Genomic DNA, 18,273 nt, shown 5'->3' on the forward strand with positions numbered 1-18,273 from the left:
GTATTCTAATCATTTTTTTTTTTGGCTTTCTATACGGTATCTCATGTATGTACCTGTCCTTTGGCGATCTTTACAAAGTTGCAGCAAAATGCTAATTAACGATTTAAATGCAGCTTTTGTTCGCTTCGATTGAAGCACAATAAAGTGTACTGATTGCGAGCAATTAGCGCTCTACAAATTCAATATCGACATGAATCGCTAATTAAACTGGGACGTGTAGGTGGGTGGTTGGGTGGGTATCTCGGGAACCATCTTCGAATTGTTTGCTGAACCAATTCACGATTATAATGGCCGGTCGAAATTAAATTATGTTTTTATCTTTCTTTGTACAGTACATATGTAACATGTAACAGAATCATAATAGGATGCAAAAACTACACAATTTGATTGTCGGCCTTTTGTATTATAGTTAATATCTTAAATAAAACAAAAACAATTTTCTTATGCATGATGTAATTTAAATCGAGCTCAGTATATAAAAATATACAGGGTTTTATGAAGCTATGTGAAGTATGTGAGGTTCAAAATGTTCTAAATGATTTGAGCTATCAACCTTTTAAGGCTTTGCACTTAGCTTCATAACACCCTGTATTTTTACATGTATATTTGTATTTGTACTACTTGGTTGTCCGGTTGGAATCACTTTGATTTAGAGTATTTAGTACATTCTTTTGTAATTAGTGTGTTTAATTTTATACATTTTACACATGTTTTCAAGTCAGCCATTGGTTCAGTCGCTCTCTATTCATTAAAAAATGTAATGTTTTCCTCAATTTGTACGGATTATTTTATCAGTGCTGTAACCGTTATGCAGTTGAATCTTCATTCTACTTCATTCTGTTGAATCTCTTTAAATATTACGAAATTGTATATGTATTGTATAAATGTACGAATCTTATATAAGAATTTTTGTATTAAAAAAATAAAATTATTATAATGGTGAATTTTCATATATTCTAATCAAGAATAGTGTTCAATTCCATCGTTATATTTCTGAATTGCTGCAACTTAAAAAATACTATGTACTTAGATATTTCATTTTCACTTCCAGTTCTTTTGGTCAGTCTAAACATTATCGTACAGCTGAATTATTATATGTCTTCATACAGTTCTCTTATCTGCATGTCTTAGATACAAGGTCCGTCAAATTTCGCTCGATAGTTTTTTTTTTTCAGAATAAGGAGGGCGCAGACATAAAGTGGTAGACGACAGGTGTTTTTTTTTTTTTTTTTTAGATAGTTTTGCATATGTAAAAACGCTACCATGCCTGATCTATATTATAGTGATCTAGGCTAGGCTGGAATATTTTTGGTGATATATTTGGTGATATCATAGTTTTGATACGATCGATGACGGTTATTTCTATATTTGAAGAAATGAATGAGAAACTTGTTGAAATAATAAGATCGTACGAATTAATAATGACATAAGACACACCCATTAACAGTTGAAGCCTACCTAAACATGCCGTGCCGTATGTACTTCTAACATATGTAGCTTCTAGTACTCTAGTAACAAATGCCCCAACCAGGTCAACTGAAATTTTAATTATGTACTTTATTATTTAGTTCTTTGCCCATCTATCATCAGCTCAAAGCAATCTACGGATAAAATGGAAACTACTTAATCGTGAAAAAACATCAATTGCTCTCATCTTTTTACATGCACCCAAGCATTTTGATTATATCAGCGCCGGTCAATGACTGGTATTTCAATCGACCAAGCTATCCACTAGCTAGCTATTGCCGATTTTTATATTCAAGTCATAATTTAAAGTTTTGCCACTACATATGTATGTATAAACCAGTGGCGTGCTGTGACTTTTAAAATAGGTGACTAGGTATTATTACTATTGCAGGTAGGGCCGATTTCGGTTTCTGAATTTCGCCAATATCAATACGGAGAACGATTTGAATTAATTATAATTCAATTGTTGATTTTTTTTTAATTTTTGGTAAAATAAGATAGGCGACTAACTTAAGCCCCTCGTTCAAATTAAATCAATATTTTGAATTTCTTAGTCCAATGACGGCACGCCATTGATACAAAAATACATATGTACTAAATCAACGACCTGTAACTTTAAACAACCTTTTCCCGAGTTGATGATATTCATTTTCTAAAGATACTATTTGCAAGTCAATTCAGACACATTTTTGGTTAACCCTTCGTTAACTTTTTGTGCTGACGTCTTTTCTATTGAAAGCCCGCCACGCTGAAAATTTTGCCAACATTTCCAACTAGAATTATTTACAAATCCAATAGATATAAAAATTGTAGCTAATCCAAACAAACCCTAGATAACTAATATATCTTGCAACAATATAAAATAAACAGAAGAAGTCAATTGATGAATGCATTTTTCCAAACCTAGTTCCATCTTCTTCATTGTTATTAAAATGTAATGCTCACTATCTAAATTCCAAGTCATAATCTAAAATACTCGGCAGTTAGGGATTTCCAGCGGGTAATTCGACTACGGTTATGAATTCAGATATTCCGGTGTAAAAGAGTCTTTATAAACGTTGACAAATGAATGACACGGATCACACGACCCATGTTTAATACATTTTTTTTCAATGCTACCTTTAAAGGCTTAGCAGGTTGTATTCTTGTTTACTTTATACATGCAAAATTTACAACGCCTATCGGCGTTTTGCAAGCCCATGAGCTCGTCAGCAAAACGCCGGTCGGCGTTGGTCAATATTCAAAGGATTAAATAATATAATTTCTGACGTCAACCAGTGTTGTGTACGTTGATATTTCGACGGGTTTCGGAAAAGGAATTGAATTCAAATAAATTTATATATGTATAATCCACGCTGATTGGCTGTCTGTCTTTTTCGCGTGTATTTACATATATACTTGTGGTATTCACTTCATCGCGAATATATTATCGATCATTATTATTATACTAGTGTTATGCCCGTTGATTTGAACGGGTGGTTTTGAAAAGGAATTGAAACACGAATAAAAGTAAAGTTAAAGAAATCGAAACGACTGGTTTCGAAAAGAAATTGATGAACGAATTAGAAATTACGATTTACGTTTTGTGCATCGCCGACGCCCTGACGCCTTCGCCCCCAGCGCCCCCGATGCCTTCGGCACCCCGGGGCCTTCACCCCTAGTTATTATTATATACGATACACCATCAGTTTTAACGTCATTTCGCCGAAATATATTAATTAAAAATTATATTATTACCTCTAGGTACAACATATGCTCTTGGCATTCTAAAATTTATTTTTTTGTGGTTAAATAATATAACTTTTTCGATATTTTTGAGCTTGAATCATTTGCAGAACCCTTCAAAGTCTCCATATAACCTACATATGTTGAAATTTTTTTTATATATAATACTGAATTTTTTTTTATTTTTATGCGCTATAGGAATTTCATACAATGGTGATAATATTTCATTATGACCGAAAATGGATCTACCCACATATGTACATACATACGCTCACCTGTTTGTCTTTACCTTTAGACGTGCATATCAGATTACGACGAGCGACTTATTAGTCCTCGCGCCGCGGAGTGCATCCTCCGAAAACCAGCGAGGGGGTTAACGCACCAAGCACCACCGCACACACATCAACCACGCCGACTATTCCCAAACTTTCAACACCCAACATTCGTCTAGCCGACATTTTACCATTACACCAGAGGAGTGGTGGGGCCAGGGGCCTCCGACGGCCTCCTCCAGCCCCACCACAACAACCGCCAGTCCGCACCAAGACGCTGAATGAACGACAAGTCCTCGCGAGTGATAGTGGACAGTTGTTGGGGGCGCGCAACAACAACAGCTGTGGCGTCGCACAGCCATGGCGGCGGGTAAGTGTTAAAAAACACACCTGCCATCAATTCCGTAGACCCCCCGATCTATCTACCTGTGTATCCCCTCTCCGTCACCTCAGCACCGGAATACTCCCCCCCCCCCCTCTCTGACAAACCCCCTCCCCCCACCTCTCTCTGTCAGGAACAGTGCAACAGTGACAGTGGTGGTCGGATTCCGAACCACGATCGAATTGTATATATTTATGTATGTATGTATTATTAATTAGCGGAGCTGTGTAACCAAATCGAGTCGGTTGCATAATGAAACGGCGATTGTGAACGTTGCCGGTATATATACACTCGAGGCGGGTCTCCTTATATGTCCGCGGCTCGGCCCGGTGGGTGGTAAGGACTTCGAATCTGCACCCACCGGTTGCTCGGATGCACCCACGCTCAACCCTGAAGAATGTCTCTTTCCCGGATGTGAAGGATTTGCCTCCTCTCTGGCGGTGGTGCTGGAGGTGGTTGGTGGTGGTTGTCGTCTGGGAGAAATTCGAGGTCGTCGAAATTCACCGCATATTAGTATGATTAGTGGGTATGTGTGTGTGTGTGTGTGTGTGTGTGTGTGTGGTGTTTTTGGTATTGTAATGTGTATGTATGTATGTTTGCATATCCGCCATGGTAAAGTCAGTGTGTTTGAAATGTCAAAGCGGTCAGTATGAAATCATTCGCCACCGGCAAAACCTTGATCGACCAAAATAAGATTCGGTCGAGCTGTGTGAAAGTGTTTCTCGTTCGCGTGGCTGTGTTTGTCAGTGGTTTTCAATGCTTTGAATGTGTAGGATTGAGTGTTGATTTGTTTGTTGTTTTAGTTTTTGAGGGGGAGGTTTGATTGTGTTGAATGGCTGTAAAGTTTAGGGTTATTGCTCTAGAAGTTGGTCATTTGATCGTTGATTGTATGTAGTATGTAAGTAGTTGGACTGTCATTTGTTGCCGCTGACTGTTTTGGCAAGATTTGTAATGTTCATCGCCGCTTTATGTACATACACTCACACTATCATAGAGTCTATAGGTCGATTGATCAACTTGAAGTATTATGATTTGGGTTATAGTCGATGACTTATTGGTATGTAGTTGCTTTCGTATGAGATTCTCAAGGATGGTTGTGTTATGTACTAGATTCGGATAGGATCGGAATTTTCATTCCAGTTGGAATTTTTCAATGACATTCTTTTCGTCGTGATAAATCCAATTATATTTTTCTATGGATTAATTTGTAGGTATTCTATGTAGATTTAATTGAACTGCGCCTTGAATAATAACATTACATATGTTTGTACACTGATAGATCCATATCTTCTATGTGCTCTTTTAATTCAAAATGAAGTAGATGATGAGTAAATGTAAGATGAACTAAAATAGATTAAAATGGTTAGGTTACTGTAAATATAATAGATATATATTAACGCTGTCGTTCTATCGACTCTAAAGCCTGTATTTATACGTTATGGCATTAGAATAATTACAGTGTCACGAGACTGCACCTCTTTATTCATCAAATCGACTGACTTGAAAATATTCGATAGGTTATATTATTTAGTATGTTATATAATAGTGTTTAATATAAAATAGGTGAGGTGAAGATGACTTTCAAGCAAAGAAGAATATTATTAAAAGATGTATTCAAATGAAAATTTGAAAATCTCTGATATACATATGTATGTATGAGCCGTTACATTTGATAGTGGCATAAGTTCACTTTTCTTCATTCCGAGAAAATTATGCAAAACATCAAATAAAATGTTTTGCGTTTAAAAATATTTTAAAATACTGGTGGCCTGTAATACGTTTATTCTTATTTTCCGAGATTCTGATAATATCTAATTAAAAGATATACAATATTTATTTGTGAATTAAGTTAAACAGAAATAGTGTTTTTGGAACTGAAAATTGAACTTCGGCCACTTTCAAATATATCGCCTCATATGTTTATATATGTATATTATTTAAACATTGCATAAGTATCACAACTTTACATAAATACAAATGATACGGCATATTTTCATACAAAAAAATATTTTAATTTACAAAGTCGCCATTCCGTGTGGATGTGCACGCACGCATACTCGCATGCATATGCAAATATAGAATCCTCTGTATGTACATACATACGTTGTTAATACATACAGGGTGTCCTTTGTAAATACATAGCTAAAGTTGACATATCGAAACTCGACCGCGAAACACGAACGAGCGACTAAGAAAAAAACCCACACGAAACCAGTTCCAGAAGCGAATGCGTTCACTTTACCATTTTATATCGCAAACTCCCACCACACTCGAGATAATATATTTTTGACCTTTCAGATGCAAAAATGGCGTAGGTACACACGCTAGACACCATTATTATTTTAAACGATTCGTGGCTTACGCGATTATTATCATCTTGTGTGCGATCTTCATCGATACATGTTTCTATGTATTTACGTAGCCTAAATAGATTAAATTGGGCGTATATGTATGTATGTACATATATGTAGGTAGGTTTTATTTAAAATATAGATGTTCTTTTTAATGCATTCGCATTGAAACAGATGAGTTGCACAATTGCTCGATTTCGTAACAAAGACGTGTGTTATAACCAATTAAGTTTACCGCGCGCGTAAGAATTGGAAATTTTTCAGCGAGCGCTCGAATTTGGACAGTTGTTCCAACAAAAATAATAAAAGGCACAGAACGTTGACTTGACGCAATTAAAATAGCAGATGAGGCCCGAAAAATGCTTTAAATGAGTCATTTAACAATTTCAATTCTGACAAATTGTCGATTCATTACCATATTGTTACAGCAGTGTGGAAATGTTTGCCCAGTTTTGAATAAAAATTTTCGAATAAAATTCGCGCATAATTTCGCCGCTTTTAATCGAATCATGATCGTATTGATATTCCGTCACCGTCTTCATTACTTTACTTCCTGTTCTTCAAATAAATATCTATGTATACACAAATATTTCACTCGAAGACTGATTCAAACTTCACGGTCGTATTTGAATCGATTTTAATTGTGTTTGTTTAAACGAACACTGATTAAATTTTCAGGAAAGTTTTTATGTTTAATTATATGATTTTTGTTTCGAAGTGAATTCATTATATATGTGTGTGTGCATCAACCTTCAAAGTGCATTCGTTGTTTTTTCGCAGTAGGTACCTATGTATGTATATAGTATAAGTGCACGCAACTCGCTTATTACGCATTCATGATGCAATAGAAATTAATTACCGATACAATGCGTCGCCGCATAACGAAAGTGTTATCTGTTATCTTAACCGCAATAATCATGGGTTGTGTTGATATTTTTTTGAATAAATTTCAAACTTTGTACAGTGCTATTTTTTCGCATCGAAAACGGGTCGAATTTTCGGCGCACGCAATACGTATACATACATATGTACCGAGTATATATGTATGTGTCGAAATGTTCCACTTTCTTGCGGCTTGACAAACGATCGAAGAATTCAACGCACACGTTTTCAAATTTTCGTCTTCGGCAAACATCCATACAATATTTGCCAACTCTCACGCGTCGAAAAGTGTTTTTATCTGTTTGCTTTGAAAATGCAAAAACTCGACCTGAAGTCGCTATTTGTGTGTGTGTGTGTATGTTTGATTTGCAATGCGACCTCTCTTAGTTGCGCGTGATTTTTGTGTATGGTTTGTATTTATTTTTATTTAGCTCGGACGTTTTGTTCTTGTTTGATGTGTCAACATAGACTAGTAAACACGGAAAGCGCATTCGTCTGTTTGCATCTCGGCAAAGTGTTAGTATTTTTTTTATTGTTTTGCTTTCGATGAAGAGACTTAGAGAGTAGTGTCAATATTTAACAGTTCATGAATAGCAAACTAACGATTTTTCATATTATTTCTTTCACACGCTTTTTACTCGACTCTTAACGAAACATATCGAACAGTTGTTGGTTCCTTACACACTTGAATTATTTGGATCAAATTAACACAGGTGTGAGATTTTCGTGTCCGTTTTCATTCAATGTGAAATGGAACGATTTGTATTAATTAATATATGTCGATTTAAAATAAATATAAAATACAAAGGCAATGATAGAATCTTAGTACAGTGTACAGACTCTCGGCTAATACTGGTGAGTAAGGGACTGTATAATTGGAAAAAAAACACGGATAATCCGAAGTATCAATTTTTTATATCGTTTCCATTGTTGTGAACAATAGATACAATATCCTCATTTCTCATCGAGACCAAACTACTTCTTCAATTTTTTCTCGATCAACATTTTCAAAGCATTTGACATTTGAATATATATTTCAGATATGTCACTTGAACCGATCTCTTCAGAATCCGATAAATGTATTTCTTATTAAAAATAATCTTCCTCTACGATCGAACCAGTGTTGATTGATTTCACTTTCGGCCAAGGTTTTCCGTGCTTAGCGTCCATACACTCATATTTTTCCAGAAATTGATCAAGTCATCTTCTCGGCAAGAGTTTTGAAAAGACCAGCGTGGCAAACCGTTTCATTTATAATATGACACCTTGGTTCATGGGTTGAATTAGACATATAACACTAGGCGGTAAAAATTCGGATGAGGTGGAGCATTATCTATTAATAATTAACTGCTTTATGTGGCAACTATTTACTTTTTAAAAAATCTCTAACTCCAAGAACCCATTTAGTCTTGAACCAATCTTCGAAGAACCCTCTATCCATCCATGCTCCGTTTTGGTTATAATAATCATCAGGAAGGTTTTTTTTATTCAAGTCTCCTTAAATAATCTAGATTTTTTTGGTTTTCCAATTAACAAAAGTTTCATTTTGTAAGTTCATGATGCATTTACACAACACATGGCTGTAATACGCTCTTTAGATCATTTGAGTCCGGGAGTGAACTTTTCGTTTGACGAAACAATATTCTTCGTTGGAAAACACCAATATAAGCCTGTCTTATCTGCATTATATATTTGGTCGGATTACAAATATTCTTTAAAACAACCACTGAAACGTTCTCTTTGTATTGTAATTTTCCGAATACCATATCGTTGCTTAAATCTGGTCAGCCATCCATCGTTGAAGTTACTTTCTAACCACAATTTAAAATGGAAAAACTTACCGTAGTTAAATAACTGGACATACGCATCTAATGAAAAAATCCTCCTGGTCAACCAATGATCTAAATTTACGCACTTGTTATTTGCGTTTGATGCATACTCGTACATATTTATATCGCAACAAACGCGTATTATTCAAAAATAATTAAATTTATTTCAAGCACGGATACTCGGCAAACATTGTAACTATGTATATACATGTTGATGTAAAAAAATGTCATATATAACAATAAACAAAACGGGAAAAAAATGGATTGCCTTGGTATTAACCATATCCCAAATATCAAGCTCGTCTAAATCTTGTTCCATATTACATTTTAATAACATTACTTTTAAATATAGATTTAATTTCATGCTGTAAAAAAAGTCATACGTACATATGTACATATATACATATATCAGCGATATATTTGTAACATAATATCGGTCATGTTATCATGAAATCAGTTTGATCACTTGATTAAGAAGTTTTAAATTGAAGAACACTAAAAAAATATATGATGCATGTTTAAATGCTAAAAATTTGCACAGTCGTCTATAAAATGAATATAATAATCTTCTTAGAACTACCTTGATTGTGAACTTGAACCTTTGAGTTTGTCTCAAACTACATAGTACTGCCAGTTTATAATGGTCGGAGAAATACTCTTGTTTTTGATACATGAAAGAGTTTGAACACTAAAAAGTGATCTAATATTAACTCGTAGCCAGCGAGTGGTCAATGAATTGAAAAATTACAATCCCATTCAACACAGTATGATGCAACAGACGTACATATGTACGCAACGGTATCCATCTTCGCAGTTGCGGTTTTGAACATCGCCGAGCACCTCCCATGGATAGTTTATTCATCATTGACTTATCGATATTGCCTCTTCGGTTTGTCGTCAACACAGTCGTCCAGGTGCGTCGAACCGTCGAACATGCTCGCTCACAGACACCATATGGCATGTGAAACGATGGTTTAGTGTGGAATTTCCAGCGCACCATAAAGCAACATGTTCGTACTCTTATGGTGATGTTCGTTGCCGGCTCTTAACTTTCTCCCCGAAGACGAAAACGCCCACCGTGTTACGGCGACAACGCCGTAATGTCTCGATGATGATATTATTATTGTAATTCTTCGGTGGAAAAAGTCTGTTATTACGCGGGCGCGCACACGACGACGACAATGATGATGATGGTCGGGTCTTTGTCGATTGTGGCAATAGTCGCGTGATACTATCCCAGTGTATCGCCGTTTTGAAAATTCGGGTCAAGTTCAAAGGCAACGTATTTATATGAATGTATGTATGTATGTATGTGGTACATTTGAGTCCGGTTTAGATGGCGTACGATGTATTCAGTATTTATGTACGTAGATATGTATGTTTATTTACTGTCTTTTACTCGTTTAATCCTATTGCTTGTTTGGAGTAGATTCGTGTTGAAATTTTAGATACAAGTGGTAGTTCAGTCGGTAGTGGGTTTTAATTGTATTAGTGGTAGTTTCTGGTGTGGTATGTTGATAATGTTTATGAACAGATCCAGGGGGGGGAGGATGTTAGAACATTTTCTCGATCTTTCAAATTTCGACTTGTTGGAATATCTGAAAGACCATCCTGCTCTTCGTGTTCATATTCTTATTATGCAGCTCTAAAAGAAAATGTTTACAGAATGTTAGGGCCTCAAAAATTTACTAACATTATGAAAAAAGTAGTCGAAAGAATCTCGTATTGGCAGGTGGCAACGGGAAATGGATCTCATTTAAATAAAATTTATATTTTCCTATGATGCCATTATAAGTTGTCCCTGAGCGACGCCTATGGTATTAAACCTGTATATACATATAATATATACATTTATGGATTATTAATTTGAAATCATATTCAAATAGTGGTGACAAATATGAACCGTTTCAATAATAAAATCAGATACATTCGTAAACTCTGATAGGAATCGATCGACTTGAAGTCACAAATATCCAAGTCTGACCAGCAGCACTACAGAAATACTTTCGAAATATATTATATTCAATCAAAGTCAACCTGGGGCTTGAACGTCGAGAATCTCTCGGTGGTTAGTATTACCGCAACCACCGAGCTATGCTGGTGACTGTTGTATTTAAAATTTGTCATATTTTATACCTACAGATGTCGTGAAAGAAATATAAATTTGTTCGATAGACTCCTCAACATCTACTGTGATATTTGATCTATCATGTAGATATAATGTTTGTATTGTATTAATTTTATTCTCTAATATATCCCCCTCTTGAAAAAGTTCTGAATACGTCACTGATGATGTTAAAAATTTAAGGTGGTTTGAAATACAACTTATTTTCATTTGAGGATGAATTACTCAATGGTATTCTTAATGTGTATTATTTGTAATCACCAATTGACTGCTATTTCTTATCACCTTAATATTGGGTAGCGTCCATAATCTTTTAGTTGGATTATTATCGTATTTAATCTTCAAAAAAATAATTTGCTTTCAAACAATCGAATGTTTTATTGACGTAAATAACAAATCTCCTGCTTTCTGTTCAGAGAAAGTTACATATATGTGATTGTAATCTCCTGCAAGCAGCTGTGCTGTCTCTTTTATACTTCGAAATAGTGTTTAAGTTGCATACTCTTATCTTTTGTTGCTATAATTAAATTAAAATTGAATTTTCCTGTCGAGAGACTTTCGAATTGTATGGTATTTTCATTGTATTATGCTTTGATTATAAGCGAATAGAATTTATTTTAAGATTGCATTTTAGTCTTGGTTCACTTTTGATTCGAACGCGGTGAAATTCCATTAATAATTCACGAAACTGGATCAATATTTTAAGCTGATAAATATGCACGAAACAACCATTAGCGGTAATGCGAGGAAAAGCCTTGATAGATATAAGGCCAGCGCTTTTTTTTTTCAACATAATAAATGCGATACATATTTTAGCAATATTTTTTAATTTTTATTTCAGAACAACACAAATACGCTCGAATTTAATTTATCAAATTATATAATGTAATTATAACTTAATAGACTGAGTTGAAATTATTTTTTCTTTTATATTGTGACATAGTTGACACATGTCACGTGTGCAGTTGACACACATCCGAGCCGTAATTTTTCAAAGATGAATTTTTCATATTTTTCAAGGCCCACTTTACTGGTCTATTATATCCATTTGAAAAAAATACGAAAAAGGTAAATTTACGGTTAACAAGATCCGATTTTTCTGTGCTGTGTATGCATGTAGAGGAACCCGATTTTTAACGTTTATTAATATGAAATTAACGAGCTCTTATAAAAGTGGTGAGGATAATCGATCACGAGTCTCGTTTAACCCTCGCACAACCGTAATTATCCTATTAAACCAAAAAAAAAAAAAAAAAAACTCCAATTCTTTCACATTATGAGAAAGAGGCGAACAAACGACAATAATAAATAATTTAACCGCATTGTCGTTATTTATGACGGGTTTCGCTCGTTATGGAAACACCTACGCGTTCATCGCTATATTACCTTACAATTCAAATGATGAATCGCAATTTGAATGGAAATTCGAGATCGTTCTGTTGCCTTTTTGAAAAATTTTTTCTACGTCTGCGTATCGACTGTTCGCAAACTCTCACGTTCCCTTTTTTAATGTGCCGAAATTGTCTTTTGCCATTTTTTTTTTGACATTATCTTCTCGGTAAATTACCACATACGCTCTCCATTGTGGCCAACAAAAGGTAACTATGAAATATGTTGTACAGTACGAACGCAATAAACAACGACCCACAGAATATAATACCTATTACTAACCAAAACACCTCTCATTCTATATACGTATGTGTACAACAGTTTTCCTAAACGAATGCCACGCAATTATGATATATTATACGGTCGACCATATACGTATCGGTTATATCATATTTTTTCATGATATACGGATGCATGGTATGTATGGTTTTTAGCTAAATTTGTCACCACATGTTGTTCTACATATATTATAAATCTTACGATGTCATCATCATCAATTACAGCCATCCACCGTCCAATGCTGGATGAAGGTCTCTCCAAAACGCTTCCACTCGTCCTCTGGTTTGCGAAACTCTCATCCATCTCACCCCACACATTTTTCTAATTTTGTCCACCCATCTTCCTTGCGGCCCTCCTTTCACCCTTTTACATTATCTTGAGTACCATTCCAGTACTTATTTTGTTTACCTTTCGTTCATTGCTCCAGCTACGTCAGTGGTTGGCTTTTTTTGGGTATAGTTTATATTTCGTGAACCTTTTTCTTTCAACTAATAAAGAATGAATACCAATCAAGAAATATATATTGTTCTCACATTTTTTGAAAAAAAATAAATGCAATGAATACTTATGGTATATTAGCAAAAGTATTTAATTTATTGAGACTATTTTTGTATGAAATTACTGTTAACCAAATACTATATCTGTAAGCGAGACGTTGTTTAGCTGACAGCAGAGATGTTCATTTTATTTAAAAATAATACTCTCAAAGGAGCCGAATACTTTAATAAATAAAGTTAAAAAGGAAATAATGTTTATAACGGTCGAACGAACCGATGTCGTTAAATGTGCAAGCCTAAATACAAAAGTAGGGATTAACCTCCCTGACAAAGAGAAAAAAGAAACTACGGTTTTTATCTACAATATTTAATAGGAAAATATCTATATTGCAATTGATTTATTTTACTACAATAAGTAAGTACTTGTTTATTTATTTTATTAAAACAAACATCATATTTTATATTGAAAATCTCTGTCCACTGCCTATATAGATAAAAAAAATAGACCAACAGGATAATACTAGAAAGATGAACTACGTCTGAAAAAAGCCCGCGTGGCAACCACTGAGCTACGTGATCCGACCATCGTCATTTCAATCTCTTCACTCGTACATATGTACTTCTAACCCACTCATTCTGTTTCCTATCTCTCCTTGTTATGTCGAGCATACACCGTTTCATACTTCTTTGAGTGTATTGAACTTTGTGAAACATTTTGGCGTCAATGTCCAAGTTTCTGGAAAAATACATTGATCGAAGAACTTTTCCTTCAGGCAAAGTGGTATTTTTGATCTAAAAACGGCGTTCATTCGCCCAAATATTTACATATGTATGTATATTGAGTCGTTTTCTTACTTATGTGATCAACAAAAATAATCTTAAAATATTACAAATAAGATTTTTTTATATTATTATACTACAGTCATATGTACATATATAATATACATACATATAAAATAGTGAAATTAACTCGGAACAAATATATTTATATTAGAAAATCACATGTATGAATACAATTTTCAATACAACAAAATCCAATAATTATATGTGCAAAATTCCTCTTTCTGTGGTCGCAGACAGTTGTAGTAGCTTTGATGAAATATGTGCATTTTTAAATGGATCATTTTTCAACAGAGGCGTATTCTAGATATGCATAAACTATAGTGCAATAAAAACGCACGCAATTCACACGATTCATATGCAAATTATCGCAGGAAAGCTGCTGGTTTATTAGTCCGCCTTTCAACTGCGCTAAAATATAATATAAACGGTCGGAATAAGAAGAACGTCGAGATCGATTCGACTCACAGATAGATGAGTCTAATCAAGTCCTTTGAGAGGATCTTCTCGCATTCCCTCGATTTGAAACCTCGCCTTTGCTTCGCCTCCATACGACCGTATAAATTTCATAATAATACGGTGTACACGCCAGCAACTACCCACTGATCTTGGTCATCTTTAATTATATAGTCCGGACCAGTCGATAGATGCCTACCCCTGTATATATGTATGTATCTGTGTATGTATGTATGTACATATGTACCAACTGGCACTGACCGCACGTAACTGCAATGGAAATAAAACAATCTTAACCGCATTTTTAACGGCTTACGATTATATTATTCTGAAAATAACGTTGAATGATCTTTATTTCTGTTTCACACACATTATTATTTAAAAGTATATTAGTCCTTTTTTGATATAAAAAAAACTGTTTTTGGCTTACCAATTTATGTATGTCAAGTAGTGACGTGCCGTCATTGAACTAAAGCAGGAGTCCCCAACATTTTTGAGAAATGGGCCGGTTCAGAGTGTACATATGTTCAAAGTGCTGGATGAAAAAATCTTATTGGAATCCAGTTTGAATAAATGTGCACATGTGGAACTGAGCAATTTTGTGCAAATTTGAGTGTGCACATGCATAAGATCAACTATGCCGTTTTTCTAACAGGGTGTTTTTTTTTTTTTTGCGAAATTTATGTAATCTCTTATGTAAACGTTATTTGGGATTCCCAATTTGAAAATTTATATAAACGTTATTTGGGATTCCCTCAAAAGACGCTTGGTTTTAACTAACTGGAACCCTGAAAGCCATATCTACAACCGAAATCGTGAAGGCAATATTTTAAAAAATATTAAGTAAATATCAAAATATCAAAAAAACCCGAGAGCATGACGAAACGTGTTTGCGGGCTGTGTTGTCGCGAAAAGTGTTGGGGACCCCTAAACTAGATTAGTCATCTAAAATCTTTTGCCAGTTAGAATAAATTCGAATCGTCCATATTGATATTGTTCACTCGAATTAGCGAAGTTCAGAACCTGAAACAGCTCTACTTGAGGTAATTGTATGTAACATAGTATGCAGTAGTGGTTTGTTATGGTCTGGTCCGCCACGTCGTCCGCTTGTACGGACTCGCCGTCTCAATTCTGTCCCCTTCGCGGTACTGGGAAATTGTTATGTATAGGCGTTCCGTTAAATATAAAACATTTTGTAATTTACTCGTCTCTTGAAGCGTTTGCGGAATTACCACTAAGAATATTCTGATGTATCTATCAAACATCATTAACTTTTTTTTGCTTAAAATAACATATACTTACGATATTGCTGTTAGAAGACAGATTATTATAATTCAAATACATATTAACAATATAGTTTTTGTCCATACCTATACCCCTGTTATAAAAGTCACAGCACGCCACTGATGTCAAGGGTCAACAATTTTTGATCTTGTCATTAAAAGTAGCGTATTTCTATCCTAAAAATAGTTTCGTTTGAACGTGTGAGACTACTTTATATATTTAGGTATGAACTCTAAATAAAGCATTAGCTAATCAATCGTGTTTTGCCCGTCAAATGGTTCTAGTCACGCGCGCCTTACTTACCTATAGACGCACCCAACTCATAAAAAATTGAAACAATCATTAGCGGAACAATTAGTCGACGAATTATTATAATATAACTGTGGTTTTTATCTTTAAATCCAGCGGCTCTCAATTCAACGGGTCGAGTTCGAGTATTCGAAATATTCGACCTCCATTTGAGTGGGTGTTGATTTTCATTTTATATTATGTTAATTTTCGTCGAGTAAATGTTCAAATGTGGAGATCGCAGCTTAAACATTGTCGTATGTGTGTGATGAAAAAAAAAAAAATCAGTGATGATACCACATCTTCTGCGATGCGTTGAAGGTCTATTCTCGTGTTGCAATCGATTTAGAAACGCCGTGTGCGAGTCGAAAGTTCTCGTGTTCTACTTTGTACGAAAAATATTTGCCGTGTTTCCGTTTTTGCATCGTCTCCGAAAAAATGTGTGTTGTTGTGTGCATTCCATTTAAAAATTGCGTAAAAACCCATGTAATTTTAAGTGTGTACAAAACAATGTATGAAAGTGTGATATGATCTGAAAGGACTATGAATGGAGGCTCTGTTTATTCAATCCGATGCTTAGTTCACTTGAAAGGACAAATGTCGTATGTATGTGTTTCTTGTCGTTAAAGACACAGTTGGCAGTATTTGAAGTGCAACTATCAATCTTCTTTAATCGTTCCAAGTTTGACAGGTACTTTCAAAATATTGACACACTATTTAGCGCCTTCGTTGATTCAATCAGCAGCCATCTGGAGATCTTCTGGCAGTGTTGCGCAATGCAAATTTGAAAGACAATACTGTTGTGCAAGTGTGTCTATGTAAACAGTTCAAATTGAACGTTGGGTGTCGGTTTTAATTTTCCCTTCGTAAAGTGGGTATATGTATGTATGTATGTATATTTTCTCGATTTTTCCTTACCACAAACATTTCACTCGGCGTCTCTCCGGTTACCTTTTCGCCCAGTTCCCACAGTTGTGGGTAAAAACAACACAATGTTAACAACATCTCCCAAGAGAGTTCAAAGCGCAATCGGCTAACTGTATCGTGTCTAAAAGTGCGAATAGTTTTCACCGCGAAATTAGATCTTACGTGTAAAATAATTAAAAAAAAAGTCCTGTAGAATTTTCCCGCCAAGTTGATATGTACTGATCATTATCGTGATTCAATGCACGAAGCATTTCATTCAGAAGATTATTCAACGGCGTTGATTGTAATTGGATGATTACCTTTACAGGAGTGATTCCATACTAGAAAATGAATTGTTAACCTTCCGTCTATTGAATGAAGCATTCACTTTTCTATTTATAGCTACTGATGACTACCGACGTTTCCTTGACTATTTCCTTGGGAATTTTCCATTACTGTCAATTCCGGTTATATGTGTTGTTGGGGTGAGATCATTCCATTATGAATATCAAATATGGGATAATTTTATGTATAATAAATTTGTATTTAAACAATTTTGACCTAACATAATTCATTGTACAATTTATTGGTACTCTTTTGGAGTTTCAAGTATACATATATGTATAATTGCTTAATGTAATAAGCAGATTACTTGTTTGATGTTGTTTTGTATAGGATTCAAAGTCAATGTGAGAAAAAACGACAGTTTTATTTTTAATATAATGGCACGTATATAGAATATAAACATAATAAAAGTGAAATAGAGCGAAAAAAGTATTTGAATATAAGACACAATATTTTAATTCACATTAAAATGAGCACCATATTGTTTTTATCATATGTATGTATAATAAAAAAAATGAATGACAATGAATCAAGTCAATGAGTTGAACTTTATCTTCAATTCCAGGTCTAAATCTTTCGAATTATTCCCTTCATGCAATTGGCTTTTCTTTTAGTCGACGATCTGTTAACAATCTTCGCAATCAAATCTTGTATGATTATGATACCTAAATACCTTTAACACTATAAGAAAAATGTCCTTGATTCGAATGTATTTTTTTGTTATATTTTAAAGTATATATTTTTATCTATATGTAGGTTGTGGTTTCAATGTTTGCCGTTGCAAAATTCTACAGTCTGATATTATTACTCTACAGTTTCCAATTTGAGCTAATCCTAACTGATCACATACACTGACGAGAGGTTTTTATGACGAAAAGCATTTAATTAACAAAAAACCCTATCCGAAGTATGTCACACTTTAAACGTCTCCGAAGCGGTGTTGACGCACACCTAAT

The 18,273-nt window shown here is 34.5% G+C and overlaps 1 protein-coding gene across 1 annotated transcript in view; it reads left to right on the plus strand.

Annotated features, from left to right (window-relative positions):
* Positions 1 to 3,724: 3,724 nt before the first annotated feature.
* The window catches only part of dpy (fibrillin-like protein dumpy), a 220,073-nt gene continuing 205,524 nt past the window's right edge, over positions 3,725 to 18,273 (plus strand). The window contains 1 exon segment of the mRNA XM_077443110.1: positions 3,725 to 3,834. Within this exon segment, the coding sequence (XP_077299236.1) occupies positions 3,825 to 3,834 (10 nt within the window). The 5' untranslated portion in view covers positions 3,725 to 3,824.

Source organism: Arctopsyche grandis, chromosome 12 (assembly GCF_051622035.1).
Source record: "Arctopsyche grandis isolate Sample6627 chromosome 12, ASM5162203v2, whole genome shotgun sequence".
Lineage (NCBI taxonomy): Eukaryota > Metazoa > Arthropoda > Insecta > Trichoptera > Hydropsychidae > Arctopsyche > Arctopsyche grandis.